Source organism: Festucalex cinctus, chromosome 1 (assembly GCF_051991245.1).
Source record: "Festucalex cinctus isolate MCC-2025b chromosome 1, RoL_Fcin_1.0, whole genome shotgun sequence".
NCBI classification, from domain to species: Eukaryota; Metazoa; Chordata; class Actinopteri; order Syngnathiformes; family Syngnathidae; genus Festucalex; species Festucalex cinctus.
This window is the reverse complement of record NC_135411.1, coordinates 4,062,156-4,075,466: the sequence shown is the minus strand read 5'-3', so window position 1 is coordinate 4,075,466 and position 13,311 is coordinate 4,062,156. Positions and strand designations below refer to the sequence as shown.

The window sequence follows — 13,311 nt, the reverse complement described above, 5'->3', positions numbered from 1 at the left end:
CCTTACCTGAACTGCTCGGGAGAGCATTTACTAGATCAGCAGTGGACTTCCAGTGTTCCTGCTCAGCCGCTGTCACCTACCACTTGCTCATGTACTTCAAAGATGCGGAGTAAAGTAGTTTTTTGTGCTGCAGCACATTGTAAAATCAAATGATATCACTTGAAGTGTGCCAATCTAGACTGCCAAAAGGACAGTGGTTTTGTGACAAGTGTGAAACAAGGATTATTGGGAAAACTGTAACACAGTACTGGTACTTGTCTTACATTAAACAAATTTAAAAGAGAGCAACTTTTTCCTCTGTACATAGCATAATGAAAGTCATTGCGTACCCCATCAACATTACATCATACCGTCATCAGGATGGTAGGCACCTGTGCTAAAATAAACTACATTAATTAACAGTTCAATTTTTAACCCTGAAATTACTACATCTAATCATTATTCACTTCATTTTTTGTGCTTTTAGAAATAATAGAGATTTATGCCATTACTTTAAGAGGGACCATATTGCACATTGAGTCAAATCCTGTCATTTGTATTATGTATAGCTTTGTAAACAAACCCAACAATAGAATTTGTATAAACGCTGCCTTTATTAGCGCCAAACAAACAGTCGCATGTTGTCCTCCTCCAATGCTTTGATGCTCGCCTTCGTTTCCATCATGTCATTGGCAATCAAGTCGGTGTGGCATGAGATCCCTAAAGAAAAAAATAAAGAAAAAAAATCACAAAAAAATACGGTACCAGTAATAGGTTTAATATAGTAAAGTAGTATAGTTTTTTTGTCAGTGTAAAAGAAATGTACACATTTTGTTGCATTTTTTAATGTATGAACATTGCTACAGGCAAATACTTATTTCTATAAACACTTCCAAATGTCTCTAAAATATAAGGTGCGTGTACACACACAAACAAACACATACATTCACTCATGCATACAATATATCATGTAATGAATTCTGAGTGGCATACCAGAGTCAATGATGTCAGCAGTACTTGAGGGTACAGGTTACTGGAGCCATCTGGCTGCATAACTGCAACAAACTCTCTGCCACTTCGAGTCGTCTTTTCTTTGCTTGTCTCTCCTGTGCACGTTCATATCTTGGCACCGACTGGGCTGAGACATAGATGTTGTAACTTGGGACCCAACTTTAATGTTGGAGCCCAGTCGGGATGATTGGACAGAAAAACGGGCGCAGGTCGACCTGTTAAAATAAACAAATATATAAACAAATAAATTATGGAAAGACTGGTTATTTTACCGCAGTAGGGTGGCCGTGAATAAGTTCTTTAGCATGATGTGTAGGCTACCGGGGGTCTGTTTTCTTGCATCACCCCCGGGGGTCTGTTTTCTTGCATCAGCCCCTTCTGTCTCTTTTTTTTCCAAGTTTACATTTTGCCACCAAAAAACATGTTATCGGCATTAAAAGCCCAAGACTAATCAATCCAATTTCAGCAGTAAACACTTTGCACTGGCACTACTTGGGTGAAAATGTTCGATGTTAGCTTTCGGCTAACGTCCGCTAGCCAGCTTGTACTACCGAACTTGCTTGCTCATGAATCCAAAACATAAGCAACTTGCCCATATATGGGCGGTCGAAACGTTATTAATCCTCATGCATTAAATAAAGGTAAACAAGCTTACCGCTCACAAAGTGATCGCTGCACACACGAGCCCAAAGTAACGACTTCCCTCCGGAGTCCGCACTCCTCTGTCTCCAGGCCCTGGTTCCTAATTATTTTCGGAATTCGGAAAAAAGACCGACCATTTTCCCCCTTGGCTTTGTTCGAACAGCCAACGATGCAGCAACAATGTACCATTTTAAACGCAGAAAACAAACGTGATAGATACGTGTTAGACCGAATCGCTACGTAAATGGAGGCCACCCAGCATGGCGACTACGAGAAATCCGAGGCGGAAGTGACGACATGTGCAAGCGACCTATTGGGGATCCTGTACATCTTTTTGAAATCCGGTGAAAATGCACTCCAGTTGACGACACCTGGTAGATAGATAGACAGTCAAGTCATCTTATGTATATAGTGCTTTCAAACAGCCTTAGCTGTCAGATAGATAGACAGACAGACAGAATTATTTTTTTTTGTGTCCACCCATCCATGATCTTAACCACTTATCCTCATGATCCCCACTCCCTCACAACTTACTGTCTAGCCACTGAAAATGTGCTTCCCTACGAAATGATTCTTATCTGATGATCATCCAGAATCGGGTGCATGTCAGGGCCAGCACGTGGATTGCGCCTTCGCCATCATTGAGGACAGCAAGAATCAGGATGGATCGTAAAATCTCCTCTGGTAGCTGTGAACATAACCGCATAAACTAAAAATAGACTTGTCTTCATCATCAATATGATCATCATTATCTTCTTGGAACAAGAGAAGTGCAATGAAGAATTCCTTATCAGCATGTTTTTGTAGCTTTCACATAATTTGTTTATATTGTATAAATGTCAGAGCCACATGATTCTCTGATAAAGATGCAATATTAAAGTCTCTACTCTGTGTAGTTCTGTTTGACTAGCCAGTGAGTGTATATCATCAGTTCATAACTGTGCTTCACCTCCAAAGTGTAAAATACATAAATAAAAATTGTTGCATGCATGCCTGACAGATGGAAGCGACCACTCTCTCTGCAGAAGGCTTCTTGACCTTGGTTGCTGACATCGGACGTTCCTCCTTAAGTTCAAGGGAATGGGATTAATTATATGTTTTGGACATGTATACACTACAATGACAATTTGCATAGATTAATTGGGGTTTGGAAAATTCTGTCCATTATTCTTACCTTGGCATTCTCATCTATTTTCCTCTTTCTGGAAATGCGAGCCAGCCTTATTTCTGTGCATTAGGTTAGAAAAAGCTTTTCAAATTTGAAAGGTCTTTCTTTAAAAGTCTGTGTCATTTGTTTAATTGTAATTTTCTATATAGAGTACTAGTGGCATCCATTACTTGGCATCAGTATCAGTGAGTACTTTTTAGGTTGTAGCGAAATGTATTCATCATTCATAAAACTAACAATACATTCTTTTTCATATTTATAAAAATTGCTTACCATGGCAACTAAGAAAGAATTGCCATATTGACAAAATTTAAATTGATTATAGTGGTCTTCAAACTACAACATACCTTCATGACAAACTGCCGTCTTATCTTGAGTTTGCAGATGTGCCACAACATATGCAAACTCTCCACCTTTGGCACAAATGCTGCATCTGTATCGGTTCAAGCCTTCCAAAATGGGTGCTGGTAGGTGTCCATCTTTATAGACGGTTCGATGAAGCTGAGTGCAAATTAGAACACATTTTATTTGTATAAATCTTTTGTCATCCGACTGTAGAATTGGCCAATTACAATCCAAAAACATACCAACAGAAATAGAAAAAACTGGACTCATGTAAAGATTTCTTAACGTTCATGCCACAACAGAGTAAAATTATGTTATTATTCAAATCCCATCGATACATTAATGGTAATTAATTACGTAGCTACGCTATACAGGCCTATCTGCTGCAAATATGTGACGTATTGGGCTTACACCATTTTGCATTACGTACAGCGTCACGGTGGATTCCCCATTTGCAAGTTACTACTTTTAGGTCAGCATATTGTACGGTACACAGGTTCAAACTATTGTTCCATGCGAAATAACAATTGGAATTCAACGAGAGAGATATGGAAGAAAAACATTGTGTTCCACTAAATCATTTCAATTCATTTTTCAAACTTTCTGTGCGGGAAACGAACTTTTCTTTAGCGACCTATGTGCTAATGTTCATTAAATAAAATACATGTCCACTTACTTTCTGCTCCCGACTCGTCATTTTACAAATTATTTCGTGTCGTCCCCGGGAACTTTTTGAGAACTAAGAGGTTGTGATAATGGATGGAATGATTTCGTTTCGTAGTTCTCGTGGCGACCGCTCGCTGCAGAGAAGTTGAGAACAACACTACTGGATCACGACAGCAGCGTCACTTTCCGTCAATCAAGAGCATAGGGGCGTTCCGTTCCGTGGGCGTTCCGTTCCCAGTCTGCGGTCTGCAATCAGACTCGCGATCAGTTGCGTTATTTTTTTGACACACTAATTTGTGCATAATTAATTAACCTAAAATAATGTGTTCAACAACAGCCTTTTAATATGTATATAAGGCAAACTACATATGAACGGACATTTACATGTACAGATGACAGATTATAGCCGTCAGTTATAATCTGCAGCCACTTGTCAGGTTGATGTTACGTTTTCAAAGCAAACTCAATTTCAAAATAGGCAAAGACACAACACACGATACAAGTACACAGATCAATCATTCATTTAGCGGTAGAAATTTCTGCACCATTTTAAACGTCAATTCCTAAATGAGATCATATCAAGCTTCATTCATCAACCGCTTTTCTCACCAGCACACTTGTGCCTCTCAGCGTTGCCCTTTGTTGGGAATCTTTGACCACAAACTGAGCAAGCAAAAGGCTTCTCTCCAGTGTGGGTTCTTGTGTGGATTTTTAAGTATCCCTTGGAAGAAAAATTTTGACCACAAACCAAGCAAGCAAAGGGCTTCTCTCCAGTGTGGGTTCTTGTGTGTGTTTTTAAGTCTCCCCTGTGAGCAAAATTTTGACCACAAACCAAGCAAGCAAAGGGCTTCTCTCCAGTGTGGGTTCTTGTGTGTGTTTTTAAGTGTTCCCTCTGAGCAAAATTTTGACCACAAACTGAGCAAGCAAAAGGCTTCTCTCCAGTGTGGGTTCGTGTGTGGATTTTTAAGGATCCCTTCTGAGAGAAAATTCGACCACAAACTGAGCAAGCAAAGGGCTTCTCTCCAGTGTGGGTTCTTGTGTGTATTTTTAAATTTTCCTTTTCACGAAATTTCTTACCACAAACTGAGCAGGCAAAGGGCTTCTCTCCAGTGTGGGTTCTTGTGTGGACTTTTAAACATATATTCCAAGCAAATTTTCGACCACAAACTGAGCAAGCAAAAGGCTTCTCTCCAGTGTGGGTTCTTTTGTGTATTTTTAAGTGTCCCCTGTGAGCAAAATTTTGACCACAAACCAAGCAAGCAAAGGGCTTCTCTCCCGTGTGGGTTCTTGTGTGTGTTTTTAAGTATCCCTTGGAAGAAAAATTTTGACCACAAACTGAGCAAGCAAAGGGCTTCTCTCCAGTGTGGGTTCTTGTGTGTGTTTTTAAGTGTACCCTCTGAGCAAAATTTTGACCACAAACTGAGCAAGCAAAAGGCTTCTCTCCAGTGTGGGTTCGTGTGTGGATTTTTAAGGATCCCTTCTGAGAGAAAATTCGACCACAAACTGAGCAAGCAAAGGGCTTCTCTCCAGTGTGGGTTCTTGTGTGTATTTTTAAATTTTCCTTTTCACGAAATTTCTTACCACAAACTGAGCAGGCAAAGGGCTTCTCTCCAGTGTGGGTTCTTGTGTGGACTTTTAAACATATATTCCAAGCAAATTTTCGACCACAAACTGAGCAAGCAAAAGGCTTCTCTCCAGTGTGGGTTCTTTTGTGTATTTTTAAGTGTCCCCTGTGAGCAAAATTTTGACCACAAACCAAGCAAGCAAAGGGCTTCTCTCCCGTGTGGGTTCTTGTGTGTGTTTTTAAGTATCCCTTGGAAGAAAAATTTTGACCACAAACTGAGCAAGCAAAGGGCTTCTCTCCAGTGTGGGTTCTTGTGTGTGTTTTTAAGTGTACCCTCTGAGCAAAATTTTGACCACAAACTGAGCAAGCAAAAGGCTTCTCTCCAGTGTGGGTTCGTGTGTGGATTTTTAAGGATCCCTTCTGAGAGAAAATTCGACCACAAACTGAGCAAGAAAAAGGCTTCTCTCCAGTGTGGGTTCTTGTGTGTGTTTTTAAGTGTTCCCTCTGAGCAAAATTTTGACCACAAACTGAGCAAGCAAAAGGCTTCTCTCCAGTGTGGGTTCTTGTGTGCCTTGTTAAACTTCCCTTCTCAGAGAAATTTTGACCACAAACTGAGCACGCAAAGGGCTTCTCTCCAGTGTGGGTTCTTGTGTGTGTTTTTAAGTGTACCCTCTGAGCAAAATTTTGACCACAAACTGAGCAAGCAAAGGGCTTCTCTCCAGTGTGGGTTCGTGTGTGGATTTTTAAGTGTTCCCTCTGAGCAAAATTTTGACCACAAACTGAGCAAGCAAAAGGCTTCTCTCCGGTGTGGGTTCTTGTGTGTGTTTTTAAGTGTTCCATCTGAGCAAAATTTTGACCACAAACTGAGCAAGCAAAAGGCTTCTCTCCGGTGTGGGTTCGCGTGTGCGTTGTTAAAGTTTCCTTCCTAGAGAAACTTCGACCACAAACTGTGCAAGCAAAGGGCTCCTCTCCAGTGTGGGTTCTTGTGTGTATTTTTAAGTATCCCTTGAAAGCAAATTTTTGACCACAAACCAAGCAAGCAAAGGGCTTCTCTCCCGTGTGGGTTCTTGTGTGTGTTTTTAAGTATCCCTTGGAAGAAAAACTTTGACCACAAACTGCGCAAGCAAAAGGCTTCTCTCCAGTGTGGGTTCGTGTGTGTGTTTTTAAGTGTTCCCTCTGAGCAAAATTTTGACCACAAACTGAGCAAGCAAAAGGCTTCTCTCCGGTGTGGGTTCGCGTGTGCGTTGATAAAGTTTCCTTCCTAGAGAAACTTCGACCACAAACTGTGCAAGCAAAGGGTTTATGACCAGTGTGGCCCATCGCGTGTCTTCTCAATTGAGACTTGGAACCAAAGGTTTTTCCACACTGAGAACATTTCCACCGTTTGGCATCAGTGTGACATGTCACATCATCGTCACACTGTTCATCGTCAGCAGTGTGAGCAGCGTGTGACGCGTCTTCACCATCTGACATAAGAGCTAACCGGCTGTCATCATTTGTCATTTGTTGTCTGCTTGGAGACTCCGCCCCTTTGTTCTCTTCATATTGACGTTCATCTTCAGTCTTCAAATGGACACCAGTCACGGGCAACTCTGTGAAGTGCTCCTCCTCTTCAATGTATGGTGGCAGCTGCTCCTCTTTTTTGATGTTGGGAGGCTGTTGCTGCTGCTCTTCTTTAACTTGCAGAGGCTCCAAGTCCTCCTCCTGTTTCACGCCAGGGAACTCTGGCTCCTGCCGCTCAGGAAAAATATATTTTTCACTGACATCTGCGAGACACAAGATACACATGGTTTGGTAAAGTTAATTTATTGTGATGTTATGTATTTTATATTGAAGTTTATCACATGGGCCACATGAGTGAATGAATAACAATCTATACACAAGTATTTTTTTTAAACTTTTAAACATTTTTTTTTAAACTCAACAAGTGAGTCACATCCTTTCAGGGCAATTCCCAAATGATTCCACAAATTAACACCTAACAGATACACACCTTTGCTTAATATTTGTTCTTGTTTTTTTTTTGTTTTTTTTTATAGACATGTGCACCCCTTATACCATAAGGACTGTGTCTAATTTGGTGCTAATTTAAACTCAACCAAGTCATAAAATTTCATTGTATTTAATTTAATAAATAATCGATGTGTTGATTCAGTATATTTTGATTAATTAATAATTCTTATAGCTCTCTTTTGCAATTTGAATACAGAGTTGGTGTTTGTTTTATTTGCATTTGCCCAGATTTTCACACAATAGGTCAGATATTGTAAGAATAATGAACTGTATAATGTATATAATGAGTTCATGTTCAGGACATCCTTAGTTTTATAGAGTATCCCTATGATTTTTGACATTTTCCTTTTAACAATTTCTATGTGTGGCTTCCAAAATAATTTATCATCAATAACTACTACAAGGAATTTGTTTTCATACGCCCTTTCTATTTCAATTGAATTAACTTGGGCTGGGTTCAAAATATTGATATATCGATATCGTATAGATACGCCTTTTCATATCCCAATATCGATACATAAAGCCATGTATAGATATATCGACCCCGCCCCCAACACACACACACACACACACACACACACACCACACACAAACAAATGCTTCCGAGCCTGTGTCACTTACACGGTGGAAGCCAGTATCGATCATCTCCCCACCCACCCCATCCCCTCAACCACAATTGGAACATTTGCACAAAAAACAATGTGAATGAGTGTCAGTGTTTTTTGTCACTTTTTTTTTTTTTTTTTTAACATAGCCTGCACTGTGGTTGTAATTGATTTAATTAGGGCCTGAGCAGCGACCTCAGCGAGGTCCCTCTTGTTTTTGTAAGAATTCTTCTTCTTCTTCTTCTCCGTAAACGATCGCATTTTTTAGGGCCTAAACATTTACAAAAACTCACCAAACTTTGCAGTCTCTTCGGGCCCGGCGAAAAATTTGATATTTTGTAGTTGTCATAACAATGCGACTCTATAGCGCCCCCTAGCGTAAAAAAATAAAAACCATTCCCGGCCCATTTGACGTAGAGCTACGAAAATTGTCAGGCACATGTAGCACCCTGAGACGCACAAAAAAAGTCAGTGGAAGCCATTTCCTAAAATGTACAGGAAGTGAGCTATGAATTTTTTAATGTCCAATTTTGGCCTATTTTGGCACATTCACTGTGGTCATACTTTTCCCCCCTTTGCAAACATTTTTCATCCAATTCACTTCAAACTTGGCATTTATCATCTCAAGACCTGAGAGAACAACTGGGCAAAAAATCTTGCCTTTTCGAAATACTATATAACGGGGACGGGGCATCAAATATTGCCTTTAAAATTTCATTTGTCCAGAAAGAGCAAATGCTTAATAACTCCCATGTTCAAGCTCCAAAAAATCTCAAACATCTCATGCAACGTAATAGTCACGGCCTGAAAACATCTATATGATAATATTCAGTTATACATATAGCGCCACCTAGTGGTAACAATAAATGTCATACTTTACGTTTTTAGCTACTGTGCCGAGCTCGTTGAAGGGATCCAGTTGAAAATTGGTCAGAAAAGCCGTAAGATATTGATCATGCCCCACACCGAATATTGTAACTTTTTGCCAAAGGGCGTGGCCGTTACGGTGCCGCAAAGTCTGAAGATTTTTCGTGACTATAAAAGCTGCATTAACTTGACCGAGATGATCCCATCTTCTCAAAATTTCACACATTTGATGAGAGTCCAGCCCTAAAGACATCTACGAACTTATATTTCATCTTACTGATAGCGCCACCTAGTGGCATTTTTTTTCTTACGAATTTTCTTCTACGTTTTTGTCCAAACACGTTAACTGGACCTCAGATTTGCTCAGATGAGGGTTTCGGCCTTCATGATGTCACAACACGAAGTTTGTGAGTTTTCGCGAATTGCTGTGGGCGTGGCTAAGCGCTGTTCGCCAAGAAAACAACGTCGGTTTTGAGGGTCTAAACATGCACAGAAACTCATGAAACTTGGCACACACATCTGGCTTGGTAAAATGAGCCATATTTTATTGTTGATTGTGCTATTTTTACAAAAATGACTCAATAGCGCCCCCTAGAAATGTTTAACGACGCAGCCCCGGTTGTACGTTTAAGCAAGAACGACGAATATTTTTAGGTGTATGAGGAAGCCCTAGACCTACAAACAAGTCTCTTGGACCCATATGCTAAAATGAACAGGAAGTGAGCTACGAATTTTTGAATGTCCCATTTTTGACGATTTTTGCACATTTACAGGGGGCATACTTTTGCCCACTTCTCCTACACGTTTCATCCGACTGAGTTAAGACTTGACCTGGACCATGTCAAGACCTGAGCCAACGACAGGGGGAAAAATCTTGACTTTTCGAAATACTATATGATGAGGGCGGGACATCAAAATTTGTGTTTTGCACTGAAAAAGGATATGCTTAATAACTCCCCTGTACATGCTCCAAAAAATCCCAAACTTGACATGTATGTTTATAGTCAAGGCCTGAAGCTATCTATATGACAACATTCAGTTATATATGCAGCGCCACCTAGCCCTTGAGGCATGAAAAAAAAAAAAAAATACCCCACTTACGGTATTTTTACAAAAATTGTAAACTCATTCTCAGTGTGATAACTAAGTCATTTATGAATATTCTTTTACTTTCCACCACTCAAAATGTTCACTGGCATCAGACCTATCCAAACATAAGTATTTTTTATTTAGTTTTATTTAGTTTTGATAGCCTCTATGGACGTTAAAAGCAGTATCGTGAATGAAGGATGTACTTAATAACTCCCCGGTGCATGCTTCAAAAAATCCCACACTTGACATGGATATTTATAGTCAAGGCGTGAAGGTATCTCTGTGACAAAATTCAGTTATAAATACAGCGTCACCTAGTCCTTAAGGCATAAAAAAAAAAAAAAAAAAAAAACACTTACGGTATTTTGTACAAAATTTGTGAACTCATTGTAAGTGTAATAACTAAGTAATTTATGAATATTCTTTTACTTTTTCCACTACTCAAGATGTTCACTGGTATCAGACCGATCCAAACATATGTACTTTTTTATTTTGTTTTATTTATTTTTGATAGCCTATATGGACAATAAAAGCAACATCGTGCAATGAGTATGAGCGATGACGGGTATATATACTTTTGCAAAAAATACCAATCAGGTCAACTCATTCCCTAAAAATAAAAAAGGACGCTGATTTTTGCAGATCTTAACAATCACCAAACCCCATTGAGCTTGACACACACATCACACCTGGCAAAAAAAATCCACATGTAAAGGTTTATCATGCCATGTTTAAAGAAATTTTGCTCCTAATGTGCCAGTACCCCAATGTGCGAGTACCCCAACGTGCAAGTACCCCAATGTGCAAATACCCCAATGTGGCCCGGGCTGTGAGGGCCCTTTATAGCAGCCCGGAGAGGACACGCCACCCTTTTCCGATTGAGGACCATGGTCTCGGATTTGGAGGTGCGGATCCTCATCCCAACCGCTTCACACTCGGCTGCGAACCGCTCCAGTGAGAGTTGGAGATCCCAGCCTGAAGAAGCCAACAGCACCACATCATCTGCAAAGAGCAGAGATGCAATGCTGAGGCCACCAAACCGGATCCCCTCAACGCCTCGGCTGCGCCTAGAAATTCTGTCCATAAAAATTATGAACAGAATCTGTGACAAAGGGCAACCTTGGCGGAGTCCAACCCTCACCGGAAACGAATCCGACGTACTGCCGGCAATGCGGACTAAACAGGGACCGAACCGCCCGTATCAGGGGGCCCGGTACCCCGTACTCCCGAAGCACCTCCCACAGGACTCCCCGAGGGACACGGTCGAACGCCTTCTCCAAATCCACAAAACACATGTGGACTGGTTGAGCGAACTCCCACGCACCCTCAAGGATCCTGCTGAGGGTGTAGAGCTGGTCCACTGTTCCACGGCCAGGACAAAAACCGCACCGCTCCTCCTGAATCCGAGATTCGACCTCCCGACGGACCCTCCTCTCCAGCACCCCTGAATAGACCTTAACAGGGAGGCTGAGGAGTGTGATCCCTCTATAGTTGGAACACACCCTCCGGTCCCCCTTCTTAAAAAGGGGGACCACCACCCCGGCCTGCCAATCCAGAGGCACTGTTTTCACCATAATTATATTAGAATATTAGAGATGAAAACACAAATTTCAAAAAACGGGTTGCTCATTGGTTGAATTGATTTTTGATTATTAAAAGTTAACATTTGCCCAAAAAAAAAAAAAAGTCTACTGGGAATATATAGAAATATGGTTGACGTATTGTAACTTGTTCAACCATTTTTCATTGTGAAAAAAAAATAAAATATGCAAAAAAAAATAATGCAAAAATGTTGCGGAGTCAAGGTGTGAGACTAGGGTCAACACAGCATACATTTTGATCAACATGACATCAGCAACTAATATTGTAGGAAACAAGAGAAAATTGTACATATTCATTTGCATACAGCCTTAAAAAAAAAAAAAAAAAAAGACCTCCGCTTATTTTTAACAAATTTTTTTCTCATTATCTGTAAATTTCAGCTTCTTAGCTCAATAGCTTCCAGGCCATGTGACCTATTGACCCCAAACCAATGCAGCATCATAGTGCCATGTCTGATAGATGATGCACACCTTTTATTTTCTTTTTTCATTTTAGACTTCCACTTATTTTCTGCTTAATAGCTTCTAGGTCAGATGACCTATTGACCCCAAATTAGTTCTGCCTCAAAGTGGCATGTCTGCTCGATGACACACACCTATTTTTTTCTCAATTTCAACATTTCCTTCATTTTAAATTACCGTTAACTTAATACTGTACATATCAATGTTATTGCTCAATATCACCCCACAAGAGTGCATTCCCAGTGAAATTTGAATTGGTACTGTTATTGTGAAACAGCTTTTAAACTGTTAATAATAATAATAATAATAATAATAATAATAATAATAATAATAATAATAATAAAACCAAGCATACTTTAAACTGCGTTTGAATTCAATTTTATTTTTGAAAACCGATCTTTTATTTTGAAAACCCAATGTTGTTCTCGGTCACATTCTCCGCGCCAGCGTCTCTTCGAGCACACTACCGTAAATCCTAGAAAAGGGCGAACAGAAAAAAATGAAGTGCGGCTGACTTGACCGCGTAAAAAGAAAAGGCGGCTGACTTGACCGCGTAAAAAGAAAAGGCGGCTAGCTTTACCTCAGTTGCAGTTCTGCTAAATCCAATTCGTATCGACTGAGAAATGTACCAAACCGACTGAAGAAAAAAAACTGTGTATCGTAACAAAGTGACCCGGTGAAGAGTCATTACAGAAATAAAAACGTACATATGGTTGAAAAGTGTCGATGAAACAAGTGACAAACCTGCTCTGTTCAACACAACTCGAGGCTGCTTGTAAACGGCGTCCAGCAGTTGACGTTGTCGCTCGTTGTCCTCCTGTGCTCCACAAAGCTCCTCTTCGTACTTGACTTTCGCCATTGTGAACATCTTCACACGATATTCACGACACTTTACGCTCACGATTGACGTCTGCTGAGCCAATTTGGCGATAGCAAACGCGTCTCGTTTTTTGGCGCCTAGCAAGCTAAGCTAAGCTAAGCTAAGCTAAGCTAAGGCAAAATAAAGAGGGCCGAGAGATACGATTGAACCAGACACGAAACGTAGCAATTATGTTTGACTTCAATGAAGTAGTGACGGGGCAAAGTGTCGATGTGTCAGTTCGTTCCGTACGAATTCGTGTTGAATTATTTTTATCGTGAAGCCGAACGTAAACGCGTCGTGCCTGGAATGGAGTCGCTCTTCTGCTACCACGTGAAATCTACGGCAAATACAGTTGGACAAATTTCATGTCACGAAAATGTTAATATTTAATTTTACTTAAAAAAAAAAAATTAAAAAAAAGCTCATAAAATTAT

General features: G+C 40.3%; 1 protein-coding gene across 4 annotated transcripts; it reads right to left on the bottom strand.

Moving 5' to 3' along the window:
• Positions 1 to 574: 574 nt before the first annotated feature.
• On the bottom strand, positions 575 to 13,187 carry LOC144006807 (uncharacterized). 4 transcript variants are annotated; one of them, XM_077505861.1, is made up of 6 exons: positions 12,760 to 13,187; positions 3,148 to 7,141; positions 2,807 to 2,859; positions 1,646 to 2,697; positions 973 to 1,205; positions 575 to 699 (listed from the first exon to the last, which is right to left on the bottom strand). In XM_077505861.1, exons 1-2 carry the CDS (start codon positions 12,881 to 12,883, stop codon positions 4,404 to 4,406), a joined length of 2,862 nt encoding a protein of 953 aa, XP_077361987.1. In that variant the 5' UTR covers positions 12,884 to 13,187; the 3' UTR covers positions 575 to 699; positions 973 to 1,205; positions 1,646 to 2,697; positions 2,807 to 2,859; positions 3,148 to 4,403. The 4 variants fall into 4 exon arrangements, with proteins under 4 accessions (XP_077361987.1, XP_077361981.1, XP_077361995.1 ...); XM_077505855.1 differs by having other exon boundaries at positions 1,646 to 2,859; XM_077505869.1 differs by lacking the exon at positions 2,807 to 2,859 and having other exon boundaries at positions 1,646 to 2,320.
• Between the last annotated feature and the right edge of the window lie 124 nt (positions 13,188 to 13,311).

Coding starts and splice junctions, on each gene's coding strand:
- LOC144006807 (XM_077505851.1), bottom strand. CDS start 12,883: ATGTTCACAATGGCGAAAGTCAAGTACGAAGAGGAGCTTTGTGGAGCA. Junction 7,142..12,759: donor AGTTGTGTTGAACAGAGCAG/GTTTGTCACTTG, acceptor TGTGTCTCGCAG/ATGTCAGTGAAAAATATATT.